General features: G+C 35.3%; 1 protein-coding gene across 10 annotated transcripts in view; it reads right to left on the bottom strand.

Moving 5' to 3' along the window:
- GPC5 (glypican 5) overlaps positions 1-27,845 on the bottom strand; it is a 595,034-nt gene that overhangs the window by 141,021 nt on the left and 426,168 nt on the right. The window contains exons 8-9 of one of the 10 annotated variants that reach the window (XM_058045233.1): positions 15,459-15,615; positions 2,932-3,698 (exon numbers count right to left, since the gene is read on the bottom strand). The exons of 8 other annotated variants lie outside the window; for them this stretch is intronic. In XM_058045233.1, the coding sequence (XP_057901216.1) occupies positions 15,491-15,615 (125 nt within the window). In that variant the 3' untranslated portion in view covers positions 2,932-3,698; positions 15,459-15,490. Of the gene's footprint in view, positions 1-2,931; positions 3,699-15,458; positions 15,616-27,845 lie in introns of those variants that run through there. One more of the 10 variants, XM_058045238.1, reaches the window with a different exon arrangement.

A 27,845-nucleotide genomic window follows, 5' to 3' on the forward strand; every position in this document is an offset into this window, starting at 1 on the left:
TTCCACATTCTCATATTGTATGATATAGTCCTTATTCACCTCTGTCATTTATAACTCTCTTATACATCACCCAAGGTCATGCAGTGGTTTCTAAAGGATATATAGAAGAGAAACACAGTACAATAGTTGCAAAAGGGAGGTTTTAAATTCAATCAAATGAAGAAGGGAAGCTTGAAACTCAATTAAATGAAGAAGCTTCACTATATGTCTTTTATAGACTCCCTATTTAAAGAATAAGTTGCAGCAAGCAACACTTTGCCAACATTCTTTTCTATTTTGTAATTTTTCAACTGTAGAAATGTCCCTTTAAGAAAGAAACTTAATCACCAACCAACCAAAAAACCCAACCAAGCCAAAATCAAACAGCTGATTATCATGCAATCTCTACAAGTACTTGTAAATTCTTACACTTTCTATTTAGTGTCACTATGTGAATTTTCAGCTCCTGAGGCCATTTGCTGTCTCATACTCTCTTCAGTGTTAAACAATGCAGTTTGTGCTTAGAAATCACTCTGTATTTTTCTGATTTATTTGTTCTAGAATCTTTACCTTACCCTCCAGTATTTTCTCTTCCTCCTCTGTTGTCAGCTTAATAAGGGTAAATTGCTATCCACCTGCATTTGTCTTCACTGTAGTCGCTCTCAAATTTTCATCATCACTCCCATGCATCTCAGATACATTCAGAGATCTGTGATTTTCCTCTTGGAACCTTTTCTTTATTTCCAATCAATTTCTTAATTTCTAGTTCTTGGAATTTCCATGTCCTCTGACATTATAATTTTGTATGATACTATCTCTCCTTTGTCAAGTACTTTGTTTATTTTCTTTAAGTAGAGAGTAATAATACACTCAGATATTTTGAAAACATAATTCCTATTTTATTCTCAAGCTTCAGCTAGAGAGGACGTAAATATTATCCTGCAGTTCATCCTTTTAAAAGGCTGTCAAGTGTCTTAACAAAAAGAAATGAACAAAGGTATCTTATTTCTTATTCCAGGTTTCAGAGTCACCCTTCAATTTCTAATACTAACTGAGTCACTTAATTTTATATATTCAATTTCTCATCATTTTATGTTGTGAGATGGAGCCAACGTGTTATTATTCCCTTGTTACAAAAGTTAATTTAAAGTACTGAAGGAAAACATATAGTTGGAAAATCCAATAATAAATACTAAAATAGAAATTATGGTTTAGTGGTGTGCCATACTTTGGGGCTTGCTTTGGAAGAATCTTTGAGAGATGCTACTACAACAGCCATAAAAACCTTCTTAAAGTGATTTTTCTTTTCAAGCACGTCTCAATTCTTTGGAAGTGTAGGTAGAGCATATTGCAAAGGCACTTTCTCACTTCTTTACAGCTCTGCACAGGATGACAAATATTTTGTTTGATTGGTTTGGTTTTGTTTCTTGTCTCTAAAGAAAACTAGAATAAAGAGTTCTTGTTTTGCAAATTAATAGCTCCTTGAAATACTTATATGACACACAGTAACAGTGCAAAAGTATTCCTTCCCCATCCCTCCCCCTTCTTAGCTATCTACTTAGTCTAAGGTCACCATTTGAAAACAAGAATTGAATAATTTCTTCAGTTATCACCTATGGAGAAGCATATAAATTAAAATTTATAACACCTGTGTGGCAAACTGCATCCCCATTTCTCTGTGAAGAAGATAATGAAAGAATAGATGCTTTATGTGAATGGTAAAGAGAAAAATGCATTAGAAACATCACCTTGGAATTTTCCTTAAATGGAGACTGATTGAGAAAACAGGAATTTCTAATTAATCTACTTCTACTCTTTATATGTGTGGCCATAAGAAGAACATCTGGAGCCTTGTGGGTAAAGAATGCCATGCTTTTTAGCTATGCTTTGGAGATATTTAACTTACTTTTGGCTTGCAGAAAAATAGTATGTGTAGGGCAGCTAGCTTTCCCTGTCTTTAATGTATGGGCAAACACAGCAGAAGGAAGGACAAGAGTAATCACATAGTCCAGAATAAAAAATTCTTTCATGCAGCACCACAGAAAGGGAAGATAAAATGGTAATTCATCTAAGAATACATTGTCAGTACCTCACCAACAGGCACAAGTATTTTTGACAATTAGATCTCTGCAATTGTCCATATATAAAATTCATTAATTCCTGGAAGCAGGCAAGCTATCTTATATCAGCTTTCTATAAGGAATTTTTTCCAGACATTTTTCCAGACATTTATTGCTCTCTACCCCCACCCCAGTATTAATAAGACAGTACTTAGCAGAGAAGTTGTCTATGGTGGAAGAGGATAATTCTTCAAAGGATTGTCAGCAGAAACAAGATCTTTGGAGCCTTCCATCAGCCAGGGACCAAATTAAGTCAAGCTGTGCATTGTAAGGTGTGTATTGTACATCATTTATGGTAGGGATAGAAAAGAGTGTGTGGTTGTTTAACACGTCTCCCTCAAGAAGATTGGTGTGAACGAGGACTAAGAAGCATTCTAAATATCCTTGAAAACAAGCAAAAATCTCATTAGATGCCTCAGAGGAACTGTTTCTAACACTCTTTAGCATAGAGATTGTATGTTTTTATTGATCAGTAAAGAGTGAAAAAATAAGCCTAAAGACTCGAAATTAGAACTAAAAAAAACCAAAATACATTAAATCAGAAGGCAGATAAAACAAGCCTGTTATGAAAGTTTAGACAAAATAATCCTTAACATTTCCCAGCTGAAGCCCACCATAGCATGATGTGCTAAGTATATAGTAACCCTATGTTCCATTGAAAGAATCCCAAATTCTTAGGTATCTAGATGCAAATTAGTTACCTAGACACAAATTATTCATTAGAATCATTTATTATAAAAATAATAAATTTATTTTAAAAATAATATTTCTAATATTTTAAGGTCTCATTGTGACTTGATTAATATTGTAAAGAAAGCTGCATTCAATGTACAAGCTGAAAGCTTTTACCACTGTAATGAAAAAGACATTGTAAGCAAATTTACATTTTCCTATTTAATTTTGGCTATGACAATCACCTCTAAAATATGAGCCAGATAAGAGAGACTAAGCATGTAAAGAAGCCCCTCTCTGAATAGGAGCGTTACAAAAAGTAACAAAAAGTATGGCAAAAGTATTACAAAAATTTTAAATCTATATTTTTGCCAAGTTGATTCAATATCCACAAGACACTATCAATTTACCAAGCTGTTTTAATGCCAAATAATTCCAAACTTATCATAGCACTTTTTGTCATGGTAACTGCTACTAATCTTTCAGTTTGACATAATTTAATAAAATGATATTTTCTTCTAAATGGTCTGAAATAGATAACTTAATAGAAATAAGCCACTGCCAATTAAATAGGTAATGCTAGACCAAAACACCAGGTATTTCTTGATAATGAGGACACCCAAGAGTTCTTCAGGTCATTTGTGGCACAAAGTAATTTTCTTATTGAACAAGCAGGGAATCTGTTTCACTCAAATTGATTGACACTGCTCAAAGGGAAGATATTGACTTTTATTAGCCTCTTTTTAGCTTTTTCTTTCACTCTCAAAGTCTTCAAATAAATTGTTTCAATTGACACACACACAAAGAAATAAAACTGCTCTGCCTTGTGATAGAGCCTGGGCTACAAAAAAAATCATTCACTGTAGTCTTAGTGTGGAAACTCCAACAGAGGACTAATTCAGATGGAATTATTCTTTTCAAAGTGCCCTGAAAATTTAAAAAAAATACAAATGAATAATATAGAAAGAAACAGAGAGAAAAGATGCAGTGGCCAAATGGAGCCCTTATTGGATATCTACAGAGTTTTCAATACCATTTCTATTTTCCTCCTAACACAGAAACAAAACAAAACACAACAAATTGCTTTTTCTTTTTCCCCCTAAAGCATGTAGTTTAGTGGAAATGTGTATAGAGGCTAAAGAAGTAAAGAGATGACTTTCAAATAGCTGCCTTTCCTAATCTGCAGCTGGCTCATGTTTCTGTTATTTTTATGGCACAGTGTGCCTGTGATTGGCAACAACAGCCTGCCTTCTGACCATTTAGAATTACTTCCCTAAAAATGAAAAGTCTACAAAACAAGGTTAAAATTTAATCCCTTTTTTGGTGTTAATTAAGGATACCAAGTAGTTCAAGAACAAACAACAGATGTGTAAGGACCATATTTTTATACTTACTGATAATGAAAGCCACCTTCAGTGATTTTTTCACTGATACCATTTACCAAGGGCAATGCTACTCAGTATGGAAGAGTGTTAAAAGTTGCTCAAATAAGTTTGTAAATGTTGTGTAAAAAATATTTTTTCCTAAAATATACACAATTATGAAGGATATTTGGAACAACACCTTTTCTTGGTTTGTTTCAAGTACATCTGTTTTCTTCCCATGCAGACTAAACACCATGCCCTATGGTTTAATAGTAATGAAACAAAAAACAGGTTTGGTTATCTTTTGTTAACTAAAGCAAGCCAAAAAGATCAGAAAGGGACAGGATGATACCTTGGGTAAATATGTAAGAGGAATAGTATGCTGATGTATTTTTTGCTGGCTTTTTGTATCAGTTTGACTGCTACAAGAGTCTCTGAAAAAAAAATCTGAGAATATGAATGGAGGCAGAAGAGGTGGCCCAGTGTAGTGAAGAGTGCTGGGCAGAGAGATTACATTCAGCTCTTGTTTCATAGCATCTCCCAAAATAAAAAGGTCCCAAATGAAATCTAAAAATATGCATTTCCAAACACAGTAAGTTTTTAGTCTAAGACTTGGGAAAAATCCCTTTTTTCCTCTCTCTTTTTTCTTGGCTGAAGAAATGGAAGACAGAACACTGGAAATATGTATGTTCTGTAACACGAGAAACAATACCTGCTGATATTCCTATGCTGTCCTTTCAAGAATATCCTTTTGAAGAATGATACTTTATTTCCTATAGCTGTGACTACTTTCTAATATTTAAATAAAGGTCAATTCCCAAAACATGCATCTTATATAAAATAATGGACATTACATGTGACACTTCACAGAAATCCTGTCTAAATTCTGCTGTACTAGACTATGGAACATATGGTTCCATAGTCTAACAATAAATTGAGGCATATATTAATAAAAACTCAAGAAATGAAACATTTTTTGATGGATGAAAGTGTTCTTCCTTCTATCAAAATATTTCATGAAGTTGTCACAAGTCTGTTCTAACTCAATGTAAAAATGTCATGTGTTGCTTTCTTTCCTTTTCTGTACTTTTGCATTGAAAATCTTCCTTAATCAATTCTGAATATAGCAACTTCAGTTTTTCATGCCAATTTATGTATAGACTTTAAAGCTGTACAACAGGGTTTAAAATGTTTGCCAGATGCTGTCATAAATGATAAATTACCATTACTTCTACTTTCTAAATATTTTTTTCAGCATTGGGAAAAGCTAGGGATTTTTTTTTCATTAGATGTTAGAGTCTCCTTCTGGATAAATTCAGCCTGTCATAATCAGAGCAACATAAGGCTCCAAAAATTTTGTTGTATAACTTCTTTTGAAACACAATAAATACTGTAAAAATAGTATTTTGGAACTTTAAAAGAGATAAAAGTGTTTATGTCAGAATGAGTGACCAGTATAACTCAGAGTGATCATAGGAACCAGCAAAATGGCAGCAAAGGAAACTGTGCAGGCAGAATTTTGAAATTTCAATTAAGAGCATATGTATAGATAGATTAGGATTTCTCTTAAACAAATAAAGTAGTTCCCACTAGAGGTTAGTTTTATTATGTATTTTTGTAAACATTTTCTTCTTTTCTTAGGTTACAGCTGTACTAGCCTCATCTTTCATCTTTCATGCAACTCCTCCTCTGAAATGTTGAAGGTCAGGATTGAGTTCACCTACTGTACTTGTGTAATTTTTCCTTTGTCCTCTTCCCATGAGCTTTAAATCCAGTTCAAGACAAAACTCAATTTCACCAAAAATTTACCCCAGTGTTGATCATCATAAAGAAATATATATTTAAAAAATTAGTTAACTGACCAAGTCCAGCTACACAAAAGAGGATAAAAAATTAAAGCAAAGAAATACAAATATTTCGTGTTCCTGTACTGCAAAGAATAGTTTTGAATCAGGTTCTAACCTATGAAATAACAAATTCAACAGACTTTTTTGGGTTTTGGGTTGTTGTTTCTTTTTTTTTTTCCTTTTTTTTTGGTTAAGATGATCTGCCCTTATCATTCCATAATTAGAAAAATCAATACTTCAATGAAAAGGAAGTCACAGCTATCATTTTAAAGCCAGCACTGTTCCTTGGTGGCAGCCACAAAACTACAACAGAAGAAAGATTTTTTGCATTCAAACTTTTATTTTCTTCTTTTACAGTATTATTTTAAGACCATTCTAATTTAAAACTTTAAAACAAAACCCCCAAACTATGAGTTTCAAAATAAGAAGATAATATTATCAGAAAAATATGCTTAGTTTTACAGATTGTAAAGCTGTGTCTGTTCAAGAGATAATAGAGTTTCTTGTGGATGTATAGAGCAGTTGACACAACTGACCTCTTCCAGAGCTGTCACAGCTTGCAATGTAAATATGCATGAGATTCACATTTTTAAGCTGATAAAAGGCAAATTCAACATATTTGAAAAGTAAGGCTCAAAGGTAAGTGCTGAATCAATGAAAAGGCAAAGATCATCACAAAGCACAATGAGAACAGAAGAGGCCTAGAATTTGTTCAAGGACAAACTTTTAGGTAAAATGAAGGACATTACAGTGGCTGTGGCTAATTATCAAAAGCCATAAAGAGCACATGCTGCCTTCTAATTTTTTTATATTCACAAAATATTCTTTCACTTGCTCAAAGCCATGCTAGCAGAGAGTCTGAAAACATGAACAGGTTATCCCAACACTGACAGCCCAACAAGAAAAGTACTGCAATTAGTACTTTTAGAGGAATAAACAGTATTAACCTAATTATTGCTGGTTCCTGCTGAATTTTATGCATTGTGACATTGCCTATTCTAAGTGCCATCTGAGTAGAATCTCAGTGGCATAACAGATGGAAGGGGCAGTACAAATGTGGGATTTTTTATTACTGATTTTTATTATTTTTTTCTAATGCAGGCACTGCAATAAGGAAAGTAAAATTTCAGGAATGTTGGTCTAAACATTAGCAGCATCAGCAAACAAAGGACATTCACAGTCCTAAAAACACTTGAGAGAGATAGAGATATGAAGAATAAGGACAGCAAGAGACTTACAAAAACACAACAGCCAAAGCAAAAAATGAAAATATTTTTCTGTGTCTGTATTTATTTTCATTTCTTTGTGTAACAAAGCAGATAAGGGGTAATGAAAGAAAGGGAAACTCCAAAATATGATCAGTTGGTAGAGAAAATGCAAAAAATAAAAAAGAATGAGGAAAGGGATGTAGTGACAGAAGACACACCCTTAAGATGTAAAGAAATGCAATAGCTATAGATTCTGAGTTTTGCTATGGAAAAATCAATGGTACAAAATTAATCATCATAAAAACAAATATAGATAACATAGCAATAAAGAACCGTGATATAGAATCAGAGCAAAAATCATTCCTTGGTTAGTTGCAGATATGTAGATTAAAAAAATATATGACACAGGGCAAGTATAAATTGAAATAACCCTAGTTGAAGAACAAGTGTTCAGTAAAAGTTTCAGGCAACAAACTATATGCCTGATATCATTGTTGTGCAAGGTGCTTCCCTTTTGTGATGGCAAACAATTGGGAGAAATTGAGCAGAAAAAGAGGTCAATGCAAATCTTTTTCTCTAGCTTTCCTTTCTTCTATACTTTAATTCTAAATCATGAAGTACAACCAGAAACTGGCTGTGGGAGAATAATCAGAAGTGATGTGCAAGTTTTGCACCGGCATAGATGGCCAATATATGAAAAGAAACCAATGGGATTGGGATCAATTAGTACCCAGGAGCCCTTGGCCTATTTTTTATGAACCAGTTCTTCAGTCCACTTGCTTAATGAAACATAAATTTTCCCACGTTACTTTTGACGTACATGATTTCGTAATTTTGCTGAATCCGTGACTACAGGATGACATTCCCTGAATTTCTGACATAGTGAACAAAAATCAAAGCTGGCTTTGACAGAACGCACAAAATTAAAACTATTTCTATCCATATGATTTATGATGATTTTCCATGTGAAAATCTGTAAATTTTTTTCACTCATTTTTCATTTAGCAATTTAACCTTTTAGAAATCTGCTTTCTAGTCTCAAAATACATATCTTCCATTGTAAATATAACATACTCATGATATTTTCAGAACCAAAAGATAGGGTACATTTTAAGAAAACCCAGAAAAACCCCAATAACAGTGACAGAGCTCTAACACCTATGGCTTTGTAAGAGCATTTTCATAAGAGGAGTTGTAGCCTGGAGAGAAAACTGAAGACATAATAACTGCCTTAATTTATGTAAAATCTTCTGTTCTCCATGTCCATAGTAGAAAAGCTAAAAAGTATGAGACTTGAAATAAATGAGGAAAACTTTAGGCTAGACTTTGAGAAAGATTTTCTATCAGAAGGACCCCTAAGAACTAAACAGGTTACTGAACTAAATTGTAGAGACTCAAGATTGGCAACCCTTAAGACCAGATCTGACAAAATCTGTCTGGAATGACCTTCCTGGAGTTGATAAAGATTAACTCAATAAAGTGGAAGGATATCCCTGCAACTGCTGTAATTCCAGTTGTAGCTCATTATTTCACCTGGGAGTCGATCTCACATGCCTATTAAGAAACAGGGAAAAATGGTGTTAAGGAAGGCTTGAAAGATATTAATGCTTAAATACTTTAATTCACCTTTCACAAAAGAGAATTAATCTATTTACATGGGGATAGGCTTTTTGACTAGTGTGCATTAAAAAAACTCCCAGTCTCTTTGAAAAGAAACTGCTATTTGTAAACAGGCTGATCCTCTAGCAAAAATTATGGAATGACAGTAATAATTGCAATATAAGAAAAAAGACAAGAAAATTCAGTTACACTTGTGGACTACCAGTATGTCAGGTCTGTTCCTATGCACATAAGCAGCACATTCAATCTGTTCCTGGAGTGGTCCAGAATGTCACATCTATTGTGAGCAATGAGACAAGGAACTGATGTGAGACAAAGTGGCTGACTGAGCTGCTCTCTGGTTTCAAAGAATACATTCAACAAATTATCACAGAACCTCTTCAGGTGGGAATTTCAGACAGCCCTAATGTCATATCCTTACTCTAGGAAGCTCTTTCTGGACCTACACCAATTGATAGGCACTGTCTGTATGGATAGATGTACTGATAAACACTCCTGGGGACAATTACAGAAACACTCTCAGACAGATCCTTCTGCTTGTGCCTAAGAGATTTCTCTAGAGTCAGTAGAATATTTTCTGGTAGGTATGGAATTGTTCTTTTCACAGAATCACAGGATGGGTATGTCTGGTATGGCTGGATGTGGGTGTCCAACATCCATGCTCAAGCAAGCTCATCCTGCAGCACAGGGCACAGATCTGCACTCATGTGGGTTTTGAATATCTCTGGTGAGGGACACTCCACAGCCTCCCTGGGCAGACTGTTCCAGGGCCTCACCACCCTTGCAGTAAAGAATTTCTTCCTGATATTTAACCTGCCCTCTTTGGAGCTTTCTGGTGTGCAAATTCTGCTTTACCTATGAGGCAAAGTGCCTTTGCCTCAATCCGTGAGCCCCCTCACTCTGACCCTTCAGATTCTCTCCTGCATCCCAGAGTGGGGCAGTGAGCCCTGCTAAACCTGTGCAAGGCTTAACTGACTATGGGGTTTACCCACAATAAGTTTAATAATAAAAAAAAAAGAATTAAAAGTAAAAAAAAGTTCACTTTTATGACAAGCATATATATGGGTGCATTTCTGTATATATAACAACAAACCCTATTTTGACCAAAAGAATGTTGGAAAAATTCTTGCGTTCCTAGACTTAACGCCATCTCTTTGTATGCATTCACTTAGCATATTTACACGTACATTTTAATTTTTTATTTGATTTTTTAAACAGTGAAAATATGGCTTTTGCACTTCTAAAAAATTATATTATTTTAAAGTATTTCAAATATTGCCGTGACATATTTTACTGGGCCTCTTGTAATGTAGCCCTTGCAACTGTTCTGTTTTAAACTTTTTAAATTTTTTTCTTTTTGTATTTAACTGTTTTAGGCTGCAGCAAATAACAGTCTTGTTCTTACATAAAATATCCATGTGCTTAATTTGAGCACAAGTAACCTCATAAAAACCAATGACTTAAGCAGATGTTTAAAATTAATCATGACAATAAATCTTCGGAGACTAGAGTTCTTTAAATTATATGTACCAAAAGTTGTATAGTAACTTTCAAGGAATGAAAAGAATTTTTATCAAAAAAAAGTAATTCGCATCAAATTAACACATGTATATATTACGGAGTAATAACTTTGGACATTACATTTTCCCTTAAAAATTGAAATCCTAGGCCAAACAAAATTGAGTTTGTAATTTCTAGAAAGAGGAGGCCTAATTAAGAAGCATATGTGGTGTAGGGATGAAAGCAAAAGGAAATTGTACTCAGAAGTCATAAATAACTTTAAAATACTTTCTGAGCACTATATTATTCAGAAGAATTTTAGGGCTATATTCAATATTGTGTTATGATCATGAAGTGCAACTTATGTGAAATTTAACACTAAAAATGTGATCCAGATACCTTCAACTACATTTTGGTTGAGTTTTTGCAGGTGCTTCAATTTTTACTGTGTCAAATTACTTACATTGATTGCACAAAAGGGTCGCAAGATAAAATTCATAAATGGATTCAAAGAAAGAGCCACAACACTGGACATTTTCTTGTTGCTGGTATGCTCACAAGTCCTGTCTCCAGTAAAATATTTACTCCCTTTCCTTTCCTTTCCTTTCCTTTCCTTTCCTTTCCTTTCCTTTCCTTTCCTTTCCTTTCCTTTCCTTTCCTTTCCTTTCCTTTCCTTTCCTTTCCTTTCCTTTCCTTTCCTTTCCTTTCCTTTCCTTTCCTTTCCTTTCCTTTCCTTTCCTTTCCTTTCCTTTCCTTTCCTTTCCTTTCCTTTCCTTTCCTTTCCTTTCCTTTCCTTTCCTTTCCTTTCCTTTCCTTTCCTTTCCTTTCCTTTCCTTTCCTTTCCTTTCCTTTTTTCCTTTCCCCTTTTTCCTTTCCTTGTCTTTTTCCTTTCCCCTTTTTCCCTTTTCCTTGTCCTTTGCTGGTTCAGGACTTTTGTGTTCTTACTGGCTGTGCAATGTGGCAACATGGCCCGGCTTCAACATGAAGTGTGCATTCATCCAGACTGTATTCTGGGTGGAGAAGTCAGATTTGCAGATTTGGGTCCAAGAAGGTAAGGGGCCTTGACCTTTTGATCCTTGCTTTGTGTCCACACAGTGAATGCAGAGACCCATCTGTCAGTACCTGAAAGGATTATCTGCAGCACGTCAGTGTGAGCCCAGCTGAGTTAACATGACAGCAGCCCAAACTGGTGGGACACAGGTTATTTTCAGTCTGCAAATGCCTTGCAGCTGCACTGTTGCAGTGACAGCCACAATAGTGACTTATTAAGGCCAATCTGATGGATCTGTATGCACGCATAGGCTTGACATGGTGTATATACCTATTTTTGGACAGCATCTATCTTATATCCAGTCTCTCCATAGTGTGAGTGAAGACCATGGGTCACACCTCTGCCTCTCTGTGCCAACATGTCATGAGGTGCCTGAGTTACCTAGTTACAATGAGTTTTGCTGGGCAAGGATTTGAGACATATATCTGGTTTTCTTGGATCTCATTCCAGCTTCCTGAATACTATATGTTAGTACAGTATTTAATTATAAATTAACCCCTGGTCTTCATCTTCTATTACTTAATCAAAAGTATTTTTCCTGATCAGACATAACTAGGAATTTTCATTGAGGTCACATGTATAGAGACCAAGTTTTCACTTCTTCATACATTGAAAGTTTTTCTAAATAACTACCTTAGAGAAAACAAAATAGAAAATTTGTCAGTCAAAATTAGAGAAGTGAACAAGTAATGCATTCTTAATGGACTGCCAGTCCTGGAAAGACAATTTTAGTTCTTTGAACTTGGACCACAAGAGCTATTATGTCAATGACTATAGTACCTTTAAGAATATTTTGTTTTGACATTGTGGGTGGCAAGTCTTTCTCTCCTACCCTTCCAGCTCCTCCTTTTATGGCAAAAGTCATAGCAACATTGGCCTTAATCTCTCAAATAAATCAACAGATCAGCCTTTGCTATTAAGTAGTGTGGTGTTAATTCCTGCACTCTGGAGATAAACAGGTATGTTTGAAAAAGAACATTAGGAAAGCAATTTCAAATTCACAGAGTGCCATTTGTTCTTTTCCATTGGTCAAGGCAATCCTGATAAGTTGGAGATGTTTGCTACTGCCCTGCTAATCTGTTTTTTTATGAAGAGCTGTCTGTCCCCTAATCTTTCCCAATTTAGTGAAGACATTCTGCTTCTTCACTGCAAGAATTGCATTATATACAGAACTTTTAGGTCAAAACAAAATTCTTGGTACTTTCCTTCTCCCTTTTCAGTGATTTCTGTCATTATCATACCTACATGGTTTATACACAAGTCTATACACTGATTGATTGGGGCATTAGACTTTACTTGGCTAATGCATTTTCCATATAATTAATATCCAGTTTCCTTATTATATAAATATATCCCCTTACAGAGGCCATGCAAAATATAATGTGATGAAAATGAGAGAAAATTTCTTGATATCCAAGTTTCTCTGTGGCAGAACCCAGAGCCAAGATTAAGTCTGTCAAGTACTTTGAGGTTCCCATCTCCATGATAAAAAATACTCAGGTATTCTTGGCTGTATTAGGCATATTTATTTCTGAAATATTACAAGAAAGTAAGATTTGGCATATTTATCCAAAGTTATTTTTCTATCTGGTCTGCCTAGGTTTGGTCACAGATCCAAAATTTCAGGATTGCATAGACAGAAACTTGTAGTGACCAGACATCACCCAAGACTAAAAAAAAAAAAAAAAAATATAGAGTCTCTGATCTAGGGTAGCTAGGAAAGAATATAACCAAGAATTACTTCAGAGAATTGTTATAAAATCCATGGAAGTTTAAGATGCAGGAAAGAAAACATTTTGGGCTTAGCAAATAGATTTTTTGCTGAAAGCTGTCTCCAGCTGTCTCCAAGAGAAAATCCAGTTAGCTCTGTCTGTTCCAGAACTCATCATGAAGCTCTATGCCTCCTAGTAATGGGATACCAAAACAGATAAGTCTATATAAAAAGCACATAATGCATGATATATGCATCAGACACATTTGCTCTTTTATTACAATTTCATAGAGGCTTTAATGTGAGAGCACATGTCCCAGACATGGAACCTCCAGTCAGAGGAATAAACACACATAAAGGTCAATATAGGTAAGTAATATGTTCAGTCATGAACAAAAATAACAAATAAATCAGAATTCTGAAACAAGCCTTGCATTTTCAAAAAAAGGTAATGAGGTTCCAATTGGTAAAAAGTATTTAAATGCTTAGCCCTGCTTGCTCAGCATTTATCCACTTATCCATGATCTTAGCCACGAGAACAAGCCCTTTCTTATGCTGTTCATGATTCTAAAAGCAGCTGCTTATTTTCAGTATGAGATTTAAAGGCACAAAAAGGATCTCTGAAGTAAGAACATGTTCTAATGAAGTACTTTTAGGCATAGAAAATAAGCTGAAAATTAATTAAAAAATATTATTTGCCCTAAAAATCATTCTACTCAAATAGCACTCTGGATGATCAGCTGAGAGAAAAATTGACTGATGTTTTTGACCCATCAGCTAAGGTCTTGACACAAAGGTGAACAAAACTGGCACAGTGTGTAGGCTGCAATTGGCAAAGAAAAAATCAGAGCATATTCTGTTTACATTAAAAGTGATGTAGAGCACAAGAACTGTGTTCAAAATCACTCTGTGAAAGGCACAACATGGACCACAGAATTCCTGAGGGATTCTGGAAGGGCACAGTGGGCACGGGTCCTTGTCTTTTCTTGCAGGGTAGTATCTTGGTCCAAGATTTAAATTATCATAGAATCATAGAATGGCTTGTGTTGGAAGGGACAGTAAATGCCATCTAGTTCATAGATCCACAGTGTTAGGCTGGAACAGACCCTTGAGATCGTCGAGGTTCTCTCTTGAGATCACTGAGATCATCAGTTGCCTCTCTGGGCAATCTGTTCCAGTACCTCTCCACCCTCACAGTAAGAAATATCTTCCTAGTAAAGAATTTCTTACAGTGATGATGTTGTTTAATTTCTAATCAATCAGGGCAGCAGTGAAGATGTATTTCTTGGAGGCCCCTGAACTTGACTTTCTGGGGATGGTGGAGGAAACAAGAACTCTGTAAGAAGCTGAAGAAAGCCAAATTAAAAACACACATGATTCACTGAATTGTGAAATACCTACCTCAAAGTTTCCCTACTGAAAAAAAGGTGTACATGGTAATGGGACCTATAGCTTCAGAGACTAATCTATGCCAATTGCTTAAAAATAGGTACAAGACACAGATCCATACTTAAAAAAAAAAAATTAAAAGGACATAAACCAGACTGTGATTAAAGCTAAAGTCTTAAATATTAATATTTGGTTTTGATGATATTACTAGCTCTCTGTCGGAAATACCTGTCACAGACTTCATTAAAGTAAACTAATTCAGTGACCTCCTTATTCAGTTTTAGAAGGGAAGACAAGTCTACTTAATAATGTATTCATTTTTTAAATTACCATCTGCAGTCAGTTATACCAGTTTATTGCTTGTGCATAGTGCTCACTCGGAAATGTTTCAAGCAGAAATGCCATTCATTTATATGATTATTATTAGACTCTTCCTCTGTGCCTCTTTCAGGAAGGAAGTACAGGGAGTTTGCTCCCCATCTGTTTAGCAAAATGCAAAACACAGGTGAAATCTGCCTGCATTCAAGGGATTTTCAGTTGCTTGAGCCCCAGGACATAGACTGATATACAGATCCAGAGCTGAAAGACATAAATTCTGGCATTTCCCGTTAGTACCCTTATACACCTCTGAGGCCTTATAAAATATTTCTTTTAACTATGATATCAGCAAACTTGAACCAGCAGATCTCAACCAGCAAATCTCCTGATTAGCTATTTAAAATACGTAATGATAGGAAGCATAAAGGCATAGATTCCAAAATTAGTATAGACCACAACAATATTTTAAATTCATAACAACTATACACTTATAAGAATATGTGATAGACCTTTATGTGTATAGAGTAGATAATCTCTAAACTGAGTCAATATAAGAAAGAAAAGCAGAAAATTCAGTTCAGATTTCAGATAAAATTCAGACTCATTCCTACTTTATACATGTAAGTTCAGCCAAGCATAATAAATCCTTCACAAACTGTAAGAGCATGTATAAGCTTACTTTGGTGAGAAGAATATTATTTCTACTTGTCATCACAATAGAGGAACATCATAGATTTGTTTTCTTCTGAAAGCCTTTGTGTATGCATTGCAACCAGCCCTCTGGGTGCTTAAGGACAGGATGGACCTCTTAGAGCAAGTTACAACATCTGCAATGGCTAAAAAATTTTTAAAACAGTACGAATTTATTCCATTAAATAAATATCTCACATCAATTAAAATCTGTTCCACTTCTGTTAGCTAACTAGAAAATTGCTTAAATTAATTATAATAGATGGTTTTCTAGTCTCTCAGAATTAAGTTGCAAGCATTGCTCACAGCCTGAAAAATGTTTTTATTAAATTATCATTTCCAAGATATTATGCAACCATCAGTCAACTGTTGTGTTGAGCCATAATACATAAAGTATCTAACAAAAACTTTTTTTCTGACTGCAACTTCTTTCTTTCAACTACAGAAATCACTTTTTCCCTCTGGAGTGATCTCCATGAATGACATTTGAGTCTTCACTGTTTGCTTATGTAAAGAGAAATAATAACAGAATATGTTATTCCTCATTCAGTTCTTATGTCAAATAACTGTGATTTCTATAACTTCTCCATGTAGACATTATGAAGTCCACACTTTAATGTTCAAGCTGCAGGGTAACTTAGGAACTCTTAATACAACAATAAATGGAGTGTCAGTAGGTAGTACAAGTATAATATTTAAACTGTCTATTTCTTATTCAAATGGTTATGAGGTAAACTGGTTCCACCATGACAGCAATGTAGCTTCCTTGTCAGGGCATCCAAAGACCGAACTATTCTGTCCATGTGCACATTATTCCCTGAAGTAGCTCTCATGTATCTCTAGAAACAGAAGTTTTGAAGCTTGGCTCTTGACCTGGCCACTAACTTTGAAGTTAAAACTGTTATCAGGTAGGAAGATCAAGTTTAACTCTTCTCTCATTTTGATGCTCAGAATACAGAAGAGCTTCATAACATCATAAATTTCCTGTGAGTATTTATATGCCCCTTCTACATGCAGGGAAAAATTGATTCAATGAAGAATTTTTGGTCGCCTGGAAAAATTCACCACTAGAGAAATGGAACACAAATTTTAGGAAACCAGGGAAATAAATTGAACGCATAAGTTTTCTACTCAAATTTTATTAGGTTTATTAGTCAGACTAGTGTTACTTATAGGTAAAACCTTATAAAATAAGGGCCTTGTTACCCTTGTAAAAGCCAGTTTCTTAAGCTAAGTAGAAGAGAACGATGGGAGAGTGACTCAGCTGGAATAGGGCAGGGTAGAGAGACATGAGACACTTGAGACAAGTGAGATGTGAGATATGTGAGACAGGTGAGACAGGTGAGACACGTGCTGCGTGACTGCCGCGTGTCCGCATCGTGGTGTGTGGTGGTTGGGCTGGTTGTGCCTTAAAACCATGTAAACTGGTAATGGTTAACTGCTTGAAAAGGCCTGTTTTCTTGCAATAAAGGGGCTCTCCTTTGCACTGCCTGGCAGCTCTGTGTCACTCTGCATGATCACAAGCAAATGTGCAAAGATGAAATAGTCTCACCATTCAAAGCGGTGTGCTGGGTAAGGATGTATCACACATGATCAAAGTCGTGAACAGATCTGTTGATTACAAACATCTGTAATTAGACATTCAGATTACAGTGCCTTCTGTTTTCTGTCTTTACTTTTCCTACCAACTGACACCTGTTCCCTGGTCGTGTCTTTTTGCCAGCTGCACCCAGAGAAGTCTTACATTTGTTTTTCCAACTCTTTGTAAATAATAGAATATGTGACTGTAGAACCGTATTTTCCAGAGAAAAATTGCCTGCAAGACTTCTGAGAAAATTCATGATCAGGTTAACTACAGTACTCAGACTGTGTGTTATCTTCTGGAAAGATCTGCTTCTTGCCCCACTGCTAAATTCATGTAGGCTGAAGTACAGTCACAGCTAGAACTATACAAGCAGAGTGAAATCATTATTAAAAGAAGCAGTATATTAATGGGAGATCAAAATAATTTAGAGCAAAGAAAGTGGCAAAGTCAGTGTCTTCCAAATTACATTATGCAAATGCATGCAATCCTTAAGACAATCTACAGAATTGTCTTTAAACCTTTTCCTTATTGTGTGTTTCAAGAGAAGATCACACACAGAGTCTACAATGTGCCTAAAAGATTACTTTCTGCTTCCCTTCTCCAGAATATTTCTGAAATCTTTGTACACTTCTCCAGATTCTGATGTATCAACTACTACTTTTGTATGCAGTTCTATGGAACAGCTGGTCTATACAACTTTTTGCTTCTGTTTTGATATTAGATTACGAACACATCTGCAAAGCCTGTCTATAAACACCATGGTGTTAGAACAAAAGAAGATCTAGTCAAAATATATTAGTTCATTTCTCTGAATTGTTCTTATCAAAAAGTACTGAAAGTGATTGATTGAATAAAGGTTTTTACTTTCATACAACTTTCAAGAATTTACAGGAAGCAAGTTCTCCAATAGCAACAGACTAGCAGTAGAAATTTAGCATGCAGAAGTTGTGAAAGAAGACTGTCAGGATTTTTATCCACAGATCTCTAATATGTTAATATATACTTTTTCTGCAGTTCCTTGGCTCTGTTCTGCCTCCTCTCACTCACAACATCAGCCTCCCGACTCCTTCCTTGATTTATAATTGCACACTGCCCTCTTTGTCTTCCAGTCTGTTTACTGACCAACAGTATGTGTTGGCATTTTGCGGCTTTTGAATAGGATTTGTGAAAATATTTGCAGATATTCCTGCATTAGTGTTGCATAACCAACTAGGTGAAGAACTATTTGCATTTACAGGCAGAAAAATTATTTAACTTGTAACCTTTCCAGCTCACCTATTCTACATATTAATTAAGACCATTAATCATTTCTCCCACCTCCCCTCTTTTTTGTAAAGGTCACATTTGGTTTCAAATTGAAAAGGATTCTTTCTTAAATTTATATATGTGTGTATATATATATATAAATATATATATCTGCATATATAAAATTTATCAAAATCTGTAAGTAACATGCTTTATGTCATAAACTTCACTAGCACAGACCAAGCAGTACTTATTTACCTTTCCCCTGTTACTCAGACCATAAACCTTTTGCAACCAATTTCACAGTCTGTGTGACCCTATTCACAGTCAGAGTAAAGAATGACTGGAAATTCAGTAACACAAATTTTACAAATCAGATGAAGGATTAGGTACATATACAGATAACATTTCAAAAGTTTTGGCAGCCTGAAGGATAACTAAAATATATGCATTATGCTTATATTAAGAACTTTTTTTGCACCAGGGTGAAAAAAAAATCCAGCTCATGTGTATATTTCCATATACAGTATTAATACCTTCTCTTACCTGTTATGTTTTATACATTTTTTCTTTAAATCGCCTTAGCTTGTGTTCAATCTTCTTAACTGAAGTGTCTAATTCACAGTCTTAATTACCAAGGTTTTCCTCCCTAGCCAGTCACCCCTTAAGGGAATAATTTAATAGACCTAAAATCTCTGGAGTGGTTTATCACTTCCAATTAGCTATTGAGGCAGCTGAAAGAAGAAACTTTCCTAAATTACATGTGCTGCACAAGGAGTAGCACCAGTTCATGCCTTCACATTAAAAGGAAAACATGAATCTGTTTGTTCTGCTTGAAAGAGCTTTGTGGTACAATATTCACCTTAAGGTTTCCTTGCCAGATGGAGGTAGGAAGCTTCCTGTTGTCAATAATCTTTCTTTTTACTCTTACTACACTAACTGCTAAAACATTCCTCAGGAGAGTCAGAACAATTCGGGGCACTAAATCTAGGCTTCTTCTGGTGGTTTTTTTTTCCTTTCCCATTGACTGGAGCCTACATTTGCACATCTTGTGACTGAGCATGTGAACAGGCATTCAACTTCTACAACTTAAATTTGAGAGCCTCGATATAGTCACTCAGTATATTCCCTGTCTTAAAATAACGTCAACCTTACGCATTGATGCTTGGGATGAGATTTGCCAGATTTCTAGATGCCAGAGGATGTCTGATATCTAGGTTTCTACTGGAAACAAGGCAAGCAAGTTCCAAATAAGCTCTAGTGAAAGGACATGGTGCAGAGATGGAGAAGGAATTTAATGCGATTCAGAGACACTGACAAGTTAACTCACTGCAAATATGACAGTCAGTTTTGCTATAGAGGTTTATTGTATTGTCATAGCATCAGAGCATATCCTGAGCTGGAAGGGACAAACAAGAATCATCAAAGTCAAACTCCTGTCCCTGCTCAGGACAGCCCCTAGAATCATACCATTGTGCCTGAGAGCATTGTCCAAATATTTCTTGGACTCTGTCAGGCTGGTGCTGTGACCACTTCTCTAGGAAGCCTGTTCCAGTGCCCAACCATCCTCTTGGTGAAGAACTTTTTTCTTGATATCCCACCTAAACCACCCCTGACACAACTCCAGGCCATTCCCTCAGCCTTGTCACTGGTCACTGCAGAGAAGAGATCAGTGTCTGCCCCTGCCCTTCCCTCATGAGGAAGTTGCAGGCTGCAATGGGGCCTCCCCTCAGTCTCCTCTTTTCCAGGCTGAACAGACCAAGTGAGCAGCTCCTCACACAGCTTCCCCTCTAGACACTTCACCACCTTTGGATGCTCCCTAATAGCTTTATATCTTATATATATTGTGGTTCCCAAAACTGCACTTGGGACACTACATGAGAGCACAACAACATGGAGTACAGCAGGACAATCACATCCCTTCACCAGTTTGTGATGCTTTTGCAGACACTGAGTGCCAAAGATGCTGTAGATCTAACATATTTCCCCTTCCCAGTGTTGGAATGACAGAGGTGAGTGCCTGTTTGCACAACAAGGTGTCCTTGTCTGTCTTAGACACAGTGCTGAAATCTGGTTAATCATTAGTGTGTTTTAGAAATTTTCACACTGAAAACCCGCCTAGCATTTGACATATTTTTAAACTTAGTAGTGTTATTTCTGAACAGAAAGTTATGTTTTCAAAATCATTTTATGCTTGTAAGTTTCTTTTAAATTTAAAATCATAAATTGGAAATTGGGATCTTACACAGTAAATCATTCTGGGTTCTGTGCTGGGCTCAGTAAGATAGATAACGTGAGGTAAGAATATGTTTTATGGTTCTGGTCAATTCTAAATAGAACTGGAAGCAAGAATTTGTGCTAGAAATTTTAGAAGCATGAAAGTTGTCATGAAGGTTTTAGGAATACTGTAAAATTTCAAAAGACTGAATTTTCAAATGTGCTCAGCACCGTCAATGATGCAAAGTCTCCAATGTCCCCCACCCGATAATTTACTTGATAATTTACTTTGGGTATGATGTGCATGGAAGTCAAAGGAAAACCTTCCAGTCCCAATGAAAGGAATAAATGGGAAAAAAAGGAGAGCTTCTATTTTGGAAAACACATCCAAAGAAGCTGTTGTGTTTAAAGTCTGATATATGGGGGCTTTTGCAATTTTACGTTACACATGGTAAAGACAGAAGCTAGTTTTTTATATTGATGGTAAGGGAAAATATTAAAAATTAAGCCAGCATTAAGAACGTGGTTTCTAATGACAGAGCTGGCCATTATCACGTTTTTATCCTTGAGAAATGGCTCATAGATGGTGCTAACCAGAGTCAATTACTAGCCAGTATCTTGTGCTGACAGATAGCCATTCTGCTCTGGAGGGCACTTGCAGAGAGCAGAATTATTTTTAGTTGTAGATACTTGGGAGCTTCAAGTCATTCACTATGGATCATGCGGCATTAAACACCTGCGGCAAGCTGCCACCTCTGACAAACTCTTTACTGTGGCCCGTGAGTACATGCACAATTAATATCAGACTGCACATCATTAAATTCTACTGTCTGACTGAGTTCTGCCCTACAGGCACAGAAAGAAGAAACAACAATGATCCTGCTTACCTGCCCAGGAACTGCTAACTTGCTTTTGATATGTCTTCCCCCATGACTCATAAAAAGACTGTTAATTACATTGGTGATATGTCATCATACTTTTATCCTAATAGGGATTTCAGTAAAAAATTACAGCTATTTATATCAAATATTACTTCTTCCATCACTGACTTAAATTTATGTAATTTAATTAACTTATGCCTCGGTGATATTTTGAAAATGAAGTAGCTCAGAAGTAGCCATTGAATGGGATTCAATTGATATTCTATCAGAGTATACTGCACCAAAAATCTCATTCTCTCAATAAAATGACACTCTCAATATCAAAAAGGAGGAAAATTGGACCTTTCTACTTAGTATGAAAAAGACCATGCTGTTCAGATGTCCCAGCAAAGTAATTGTGCTGAAGAGGAAAGACTGATGAAAAACTAAAGCTTACTTAAGGGTAGGTGTCTTCCAGAGCAGGAGCTCTCATTGACAGTGGAAATGCTGCATATTTTGCATATTCAGTCTCTCTCAGAATTGATGGGTGCTACTATTAATTTTCATTATTTTGGGCCCATGTTCAACACAGCTGGTTTCCTTTTCATTCATCTATAGACAGCAGCCAAAATAATATTTTCAGTTTTCATATTTCTTTACAACTTGGATTTTCACTTGTCTAAATGCAGACCTAGCTGTCTAGGCAGCATCTGCCCTTTTTCTAGTAGCTAGTGATCTAAACTTCCTTTATATTCACCGAGTCATACAGAGCTTTTCTCTGAATTTAAAAGTAACTGTATGAGTCTAGATAATGACTGCAAGATCAAACATTATGAAAATTAATAGACTAAAAGTTAACTTTTAAAATTTTATTTTGTTAGATAAAGTAATTCCTTATTTACATAAAAACATTTTCTGTTGTTTTAAACTGACATTTTTCAGAGAGCCTTTCAAATAAAATAGTGAAGTTTTTTGTAGCAGGGGAAGAAAATTACATTATCTTTTGCAAAGTCAATTAATTATTTCCCACATTAAAATAATTTTTAATAGTTTCAGAACATAATATGAGATCCTAAATAGACAGACACATAGATAAGCAAAGGAAATTATTTTTTTCCTCCAGTGAACATAAATATTTCTGGGAAGGAAAGTATTATTATCATTATAGTGAAAATTTGTGATTTGAATACAGTGTGTAGTCTTTTCACTTAAAAAAAAAGCCCTTAGCCAACACAGAGTTCTCTGTTAATAATAATATTCAATATAAGTCTACTAATTCATGGTGAAATGGAACGTGTACACTACATGCAAATTAAAGCTCCCTTTTCTAGTCTCTTATCAGTAGATATCTGTAGAGTCCCGTCTAAGTGAAGTAAATTCCACTTAATCTTAACTTAGTTTCTAGGATTTTAAGTGATTCTTTTATTGTTTGCTTGGAAACAATACATATCCATGCAGAATCAGTCATTTTGGATGCTACTATGGTATATCAATTCTACTTGACCAACATCAATATGAGATATAAAATAGATAATTAATTTCCTTACAGACAGCATACAGTGTGGACTAATGCAGCTAAAGCCTTCTGCTGCCATGATTCAGTCAGGCTGTTGCTCCTTCTCTACACTGAGAGGACGATATTGCATGGTCAAAAGAAAGCAATTGGTCTCAAAAAAAATAAATAAAGGGGTTTGTATTAGTCACTTTCTTGAATCAGGTCTCACAGTTTGTAACAGAAGCAGGGTGGTAAAAATGGTAGTTATGGTTATTATAACAACTGCAAGTACTGCTGTTTGTACCTCCAATGAGAATTTTTCTGTGGCCTTTTCCATCAAAAAACTATGTCAAAAAAGTTGACACAAGGGAAATCTGTTTTCTGTCCCTTCCACACCAGAGAGAGAAAATATAGCTCCCTTTAAGGTTTTTCACAGGAATTAAATGTATTTTTAAAACACTAATGTTATTGCAGATAGACTACAAATGGCTGGATTTTAGGAATGTGCAGAATGCGGTGTATGAGTGTTTCTTAGAACCAGGCCTGGACTGGAGATGAGCTTTGTGTGGGCCAAGTGTGGGCCATATGTACCAGATAGAGTATCACCTGGTGTGAACAGTCCTCGATGCTCCTCTGCTTCTTGGCACCAACTTTACTCCCTGTTGAGGTCATTTCAGTCCATTTGATGAGCGGGAGAGGACAGCTTCCCTTTAGATCAGGAAGCAGAGTTAACGAAGTCTGTTGCAAAGGTATCGGAGCCAGCTTGGCCATGGGAGGAAATAAAACATTAAGTCATTTCTGATATGACTCAGTTTATGGGTAATTGGTAGTTACCCTCTAAACTACCTGGCACTCAAAAGATAACATATTCTAAATTTCTGGCAGCCATTAGAATGCTAATGCTTAAGGTTGGCATAAATTAGACTTACATGAGCCAATCTATTGCTCACTACTCTTACATACTTCAGCTGAATCACTCATGTTTTTGTTACTGTGGATTGCCTCTTTTTCCTTTATTGCTGTGCTCAGATACAGATGCATTTTGTTTTAATTAAGTCATTACTGCTATCTTGCAGATCTGCTTAGCACTTTCAATGTTCAGCTGTTATCTACATCTGTAATCCTCATCTCTATAATTAATGTTATTTTTATGATATTTTAATGTGAAATCACTTTGAGAGAGACAGCCTTTCGCTGCTAATATAAGCTTTAAAGAGATAAAGCTCCCAAGGCTGGAAGTGGCTGGGATCCTCAAGGCTTATTAATGACAGCAACACACTTACAGCTATGCTTACATATTCAAATATTTTCATCTATTTCAAATTGAGTATCATTGCTGTACAAATTTGTCCACATGGTTCAATGGACAAATTTGTCCACATCCAAATTTCCAAAAGCTCTCAAAAAACAGAAAATCTTTTGGAATAATGTGGGCCTAGAGTGGCACATGAGGGACAATGTTGAAAATTCAATAATTTCAAATGACCCTTGTTTTCTTGGTTCTTTTAACAAAAACCAAAAAATGAAACAATGGTGATCAAGCTTAGATTTTGAAACAGAAGAAAATAGAGGAGGGAAACAAATCTGACACAGGATCTGAAAAAAAAAAATTGATTTTGAAGAGGGACTTTTGCGTCTATGACCAAAACTACCCTTCATTGTATAACCACCAAATAATTTATTCAGTTATTTCTGATTCACACTTACCTTCCAACTATGCAGCTGAAATTCACTGAAAAAGAAAATATGTACAAAACGGCAAGAAATGGGACGCAAACTGTGCATATGTTCACTGTCACAAGTACAAATGATGCAAAAACGTGCTTACCTTCTATAGTTAGTTTTTTTGACTGCTTTATGTTTCTTCACAAAAGTAATTTTCACTTTCATTTGCTTAGCCCCATATGCCTAAGGATCTTTTCCACTCCTGAGCTGCTAAAATTTTTTTCTTAACGTATTCCCTGGCTCAGATACCTTTTGATTCTATTAACTATAAACCAGATTGAGCATTAAAACTGGTATATAACATCAGAAGTCATTATGTATGTTGTGAGGAAATGTAATTTCAAGTGATTTTATACTGTAGGTGTCCTAGAAACTTTAATCAGATTTTCCCTTTCCATTTCTAATATCAAACTGTCTATTAATAAATAAAAGAAGACAAAAATACAGCAACTTAAGTTCACACAGAGAAACTCTTTGCAACCAGCCTATTATTTTTGAAACAATAGAAAGGTACCTCATATTACCCAAGACTGCTTTTTCTTTCCTGCTGGCAACTGTTTCAGTTTACATTAAATTGCATCCCCTGGTAAGAAAAAGCTCTTGAAGAGAGAAAAGTACAGTATTTTCTTCTGAGATTAAAGGAGGCATTTTCTAGGCTACTGCACAACTAATATTAATGTACATTTATTTTAAAAGGTTATACTTCTGTACAATTTTGCCATCATTCTTTATATGTAAATTTCACTTTGAAATCTAAATATTAAGAATAAATAGACAACAGTTTATTAATATATCAGTGAAGGTGAAACTGTTTCAAGTTAAAAAAGAAATGAAAGCTTTAAAAAATATGACTGCTGTCTTCCAAAAATTATCAATTAATAGAATTTATAATTTATTTCGAAATTAAATTTCAAATTTACTAGAAAATTATTCACTAAAAATACATAGAAAACATTTTGAGTTGTATCTCAATAAATGTTTTCAACTGCTTATCTAAATAGCATTTTTTGATTTTTTTTTTAAATGACTATATAAAGAAAGTTAACTGTCTCCTCAATGGAGCACCTTTGCTCCACTTAATTTCTCTATTAAGCTTTCAAAGGAACAGCTAAGGAATACAATGGCCTTTGCAATTGTTCTCTGTGCAATAACAAAGGCATATTGTCATTTGTTACTCAAATAGGTTGTAAAAAAATATATTCCTTCAGCAAACAAACGAACCAAAATAACCTGCATTCCTTCATAAGAAATCAAACTGGAGTTTAAATTTTACTGAAATGCACTATTGAAAGGAACTATTTTTACTATCACAAAAGCAATTTCCCAGCATGAGTGTACTTCATCGTATTAATCAGTAATAATCATGTATCTGCTTTCTACTATTACTTAATGGTTTTCATTCTGAGTATTTATAGTAAAAAGTAGTGGGTGTTTTGAAAGTTGGGTGTCTCAGTGTGCCTGACAAACATTCAGATGGATAGACCTATTTTAGTCTATCTGAACAGGAAGCCAGGTCACTCAGTAAAGAATGGTCAATAAAAATGGTGAAATAGGTTTTCTCCCAAGGACTGATAGCTGGATAATTTGAGAAAACGATGGAGAAGGATCATGAAATACCTCTGGATCGATGGCTATTAATTTAAGAGCACCACATTTCCTGGAATGAAACAGTTGATGTTGTTGTGTGGAACAATTACCATTTTCAATTAACTGACATTTCACATAGCTTTGAGACTAGAGGAAGACAATAACCCTCAGCACCTAATCTCAGCTCTGCTGTTAGGTGAGCCTTTTGTCAATAGTTCTGTGCTTTTATTTCAAAGGCAAACCCAATACACTGTGAGATGTTACTTTCTTTGTCCTCAAACAGTAAGAGCTGCAGACACAGTTCAGGCGCAGTTCAGATGCAATGAGTATTGAGACAACTGCTGTACTAATGTATACCTCTATGTGTATATAGCTTTTAATATAGATAAACAAATGTGTATGGGTTTGTTTGTATTTATGGTTTTAAATAGCTGTATATGTGCACTTCTTTTACCATTTCATCAGCGTGAGCTTTTATGGTTGTTATGCTCTGTCACAAAAAAAAATGGTAAAAGAAATATCAGTGATACAGCAAGCTATCTCCTTTGAATGAAATTAACTAGTCTGCTCATCAACTCTATATTTTATATCCTGCTATATAAATCACCATTTAATTTCCTAGACTAAATTCTTACCACAGCTTGGGAGATTCAGATAAGCCTCTATAATGACAGTCTCTTTAAACAGACTTTAGATCCCCAGAGTCAAAAATTCAAGGGGAGAAAAGAGCAAAGAGAAGAGCAACCAAGAGGAGCCAGATGCAGACTAGGAGTCTATAGCTGCAGCTGTTGCAATTTTGCCCTAACCAAAATCTCAAGTATGAACCAATACATCTTTTCTGGGACTAAATTCAGTTATCATTGGTTCCTTCTGCGACCCAAAGTGTGGCTTTTTGTGTCACTGATACAAGATGGGTAAATGAAGGGTGCAACAACCCCCAAAGCCAGGTCAAGAAGGGAGGTGAAACACATGAATGAGAAATGCAGCAGAGAGGAACTACAACAGCCAGTGTTTACATCAGTTTAGGCTGCTGTGGAAACACAGCATTAGTAACATATTATTTAAATAATACATCTAGGAAAAAAAACTCACAGCATTGCGCTGAATTCTTTGTGCTTTCAATTATTTCTGCTTCCTATCAACTGACTGTTTAGAATGAAAAGGATAAACAGTCCAAAGATCAAGCTGAGAACACAGAGTGGTTCTTTTTAGTTTCAGCCCTTTGAGAATCACTATATACTTCCATGTTTTTAAACTGAAAAAAAGTTAAAATACATCAGAAATTTATTTGTAGTCACAAAAGGGGGAAAAATCAAACCCACAACCAAGCAATCATGTTACAAAATTATAAAAATCATAAGCTGATTTGAAATGTAATTAACTAGATTGTAACACTACAAAAGTGTGTGGTCTCATCCTTTTAGCTTCTTAATGAAGTCCTGAGGAATGGACGTATCCACTGATACAAGGTTTTATGACCAAGAGATAGGCAATTAGTTCTATGATGTAACAGAACAACTTATATGTCCTTTTAATATATTGGGCTGACCTATAACTTGTAAAAACATTGGCCCTTGGCTAGTGTAGAAACTGTAGTTGGTAAAAAATTACATCGGAAAATGAATAAAATAAAAATATTAAAGAATTAAAAAGAATATAAAT

The sequence above is a fragment of the Melospiza georgiana genome, chromosome 2 (assembly GCF_028018845.1).
Source record: "Melospiza georgiana isolate bMelGeo1 chromosome 2, bMelGeo1.pri, whole genome shotgun sequence".
In the NCBI taxonomy this organism is placed as follows: Eukaryota; Metazoa; Chordata; class Aves; order Passeriformes; family Passerellidae; genus Melospiza; species Melospiza georgiana.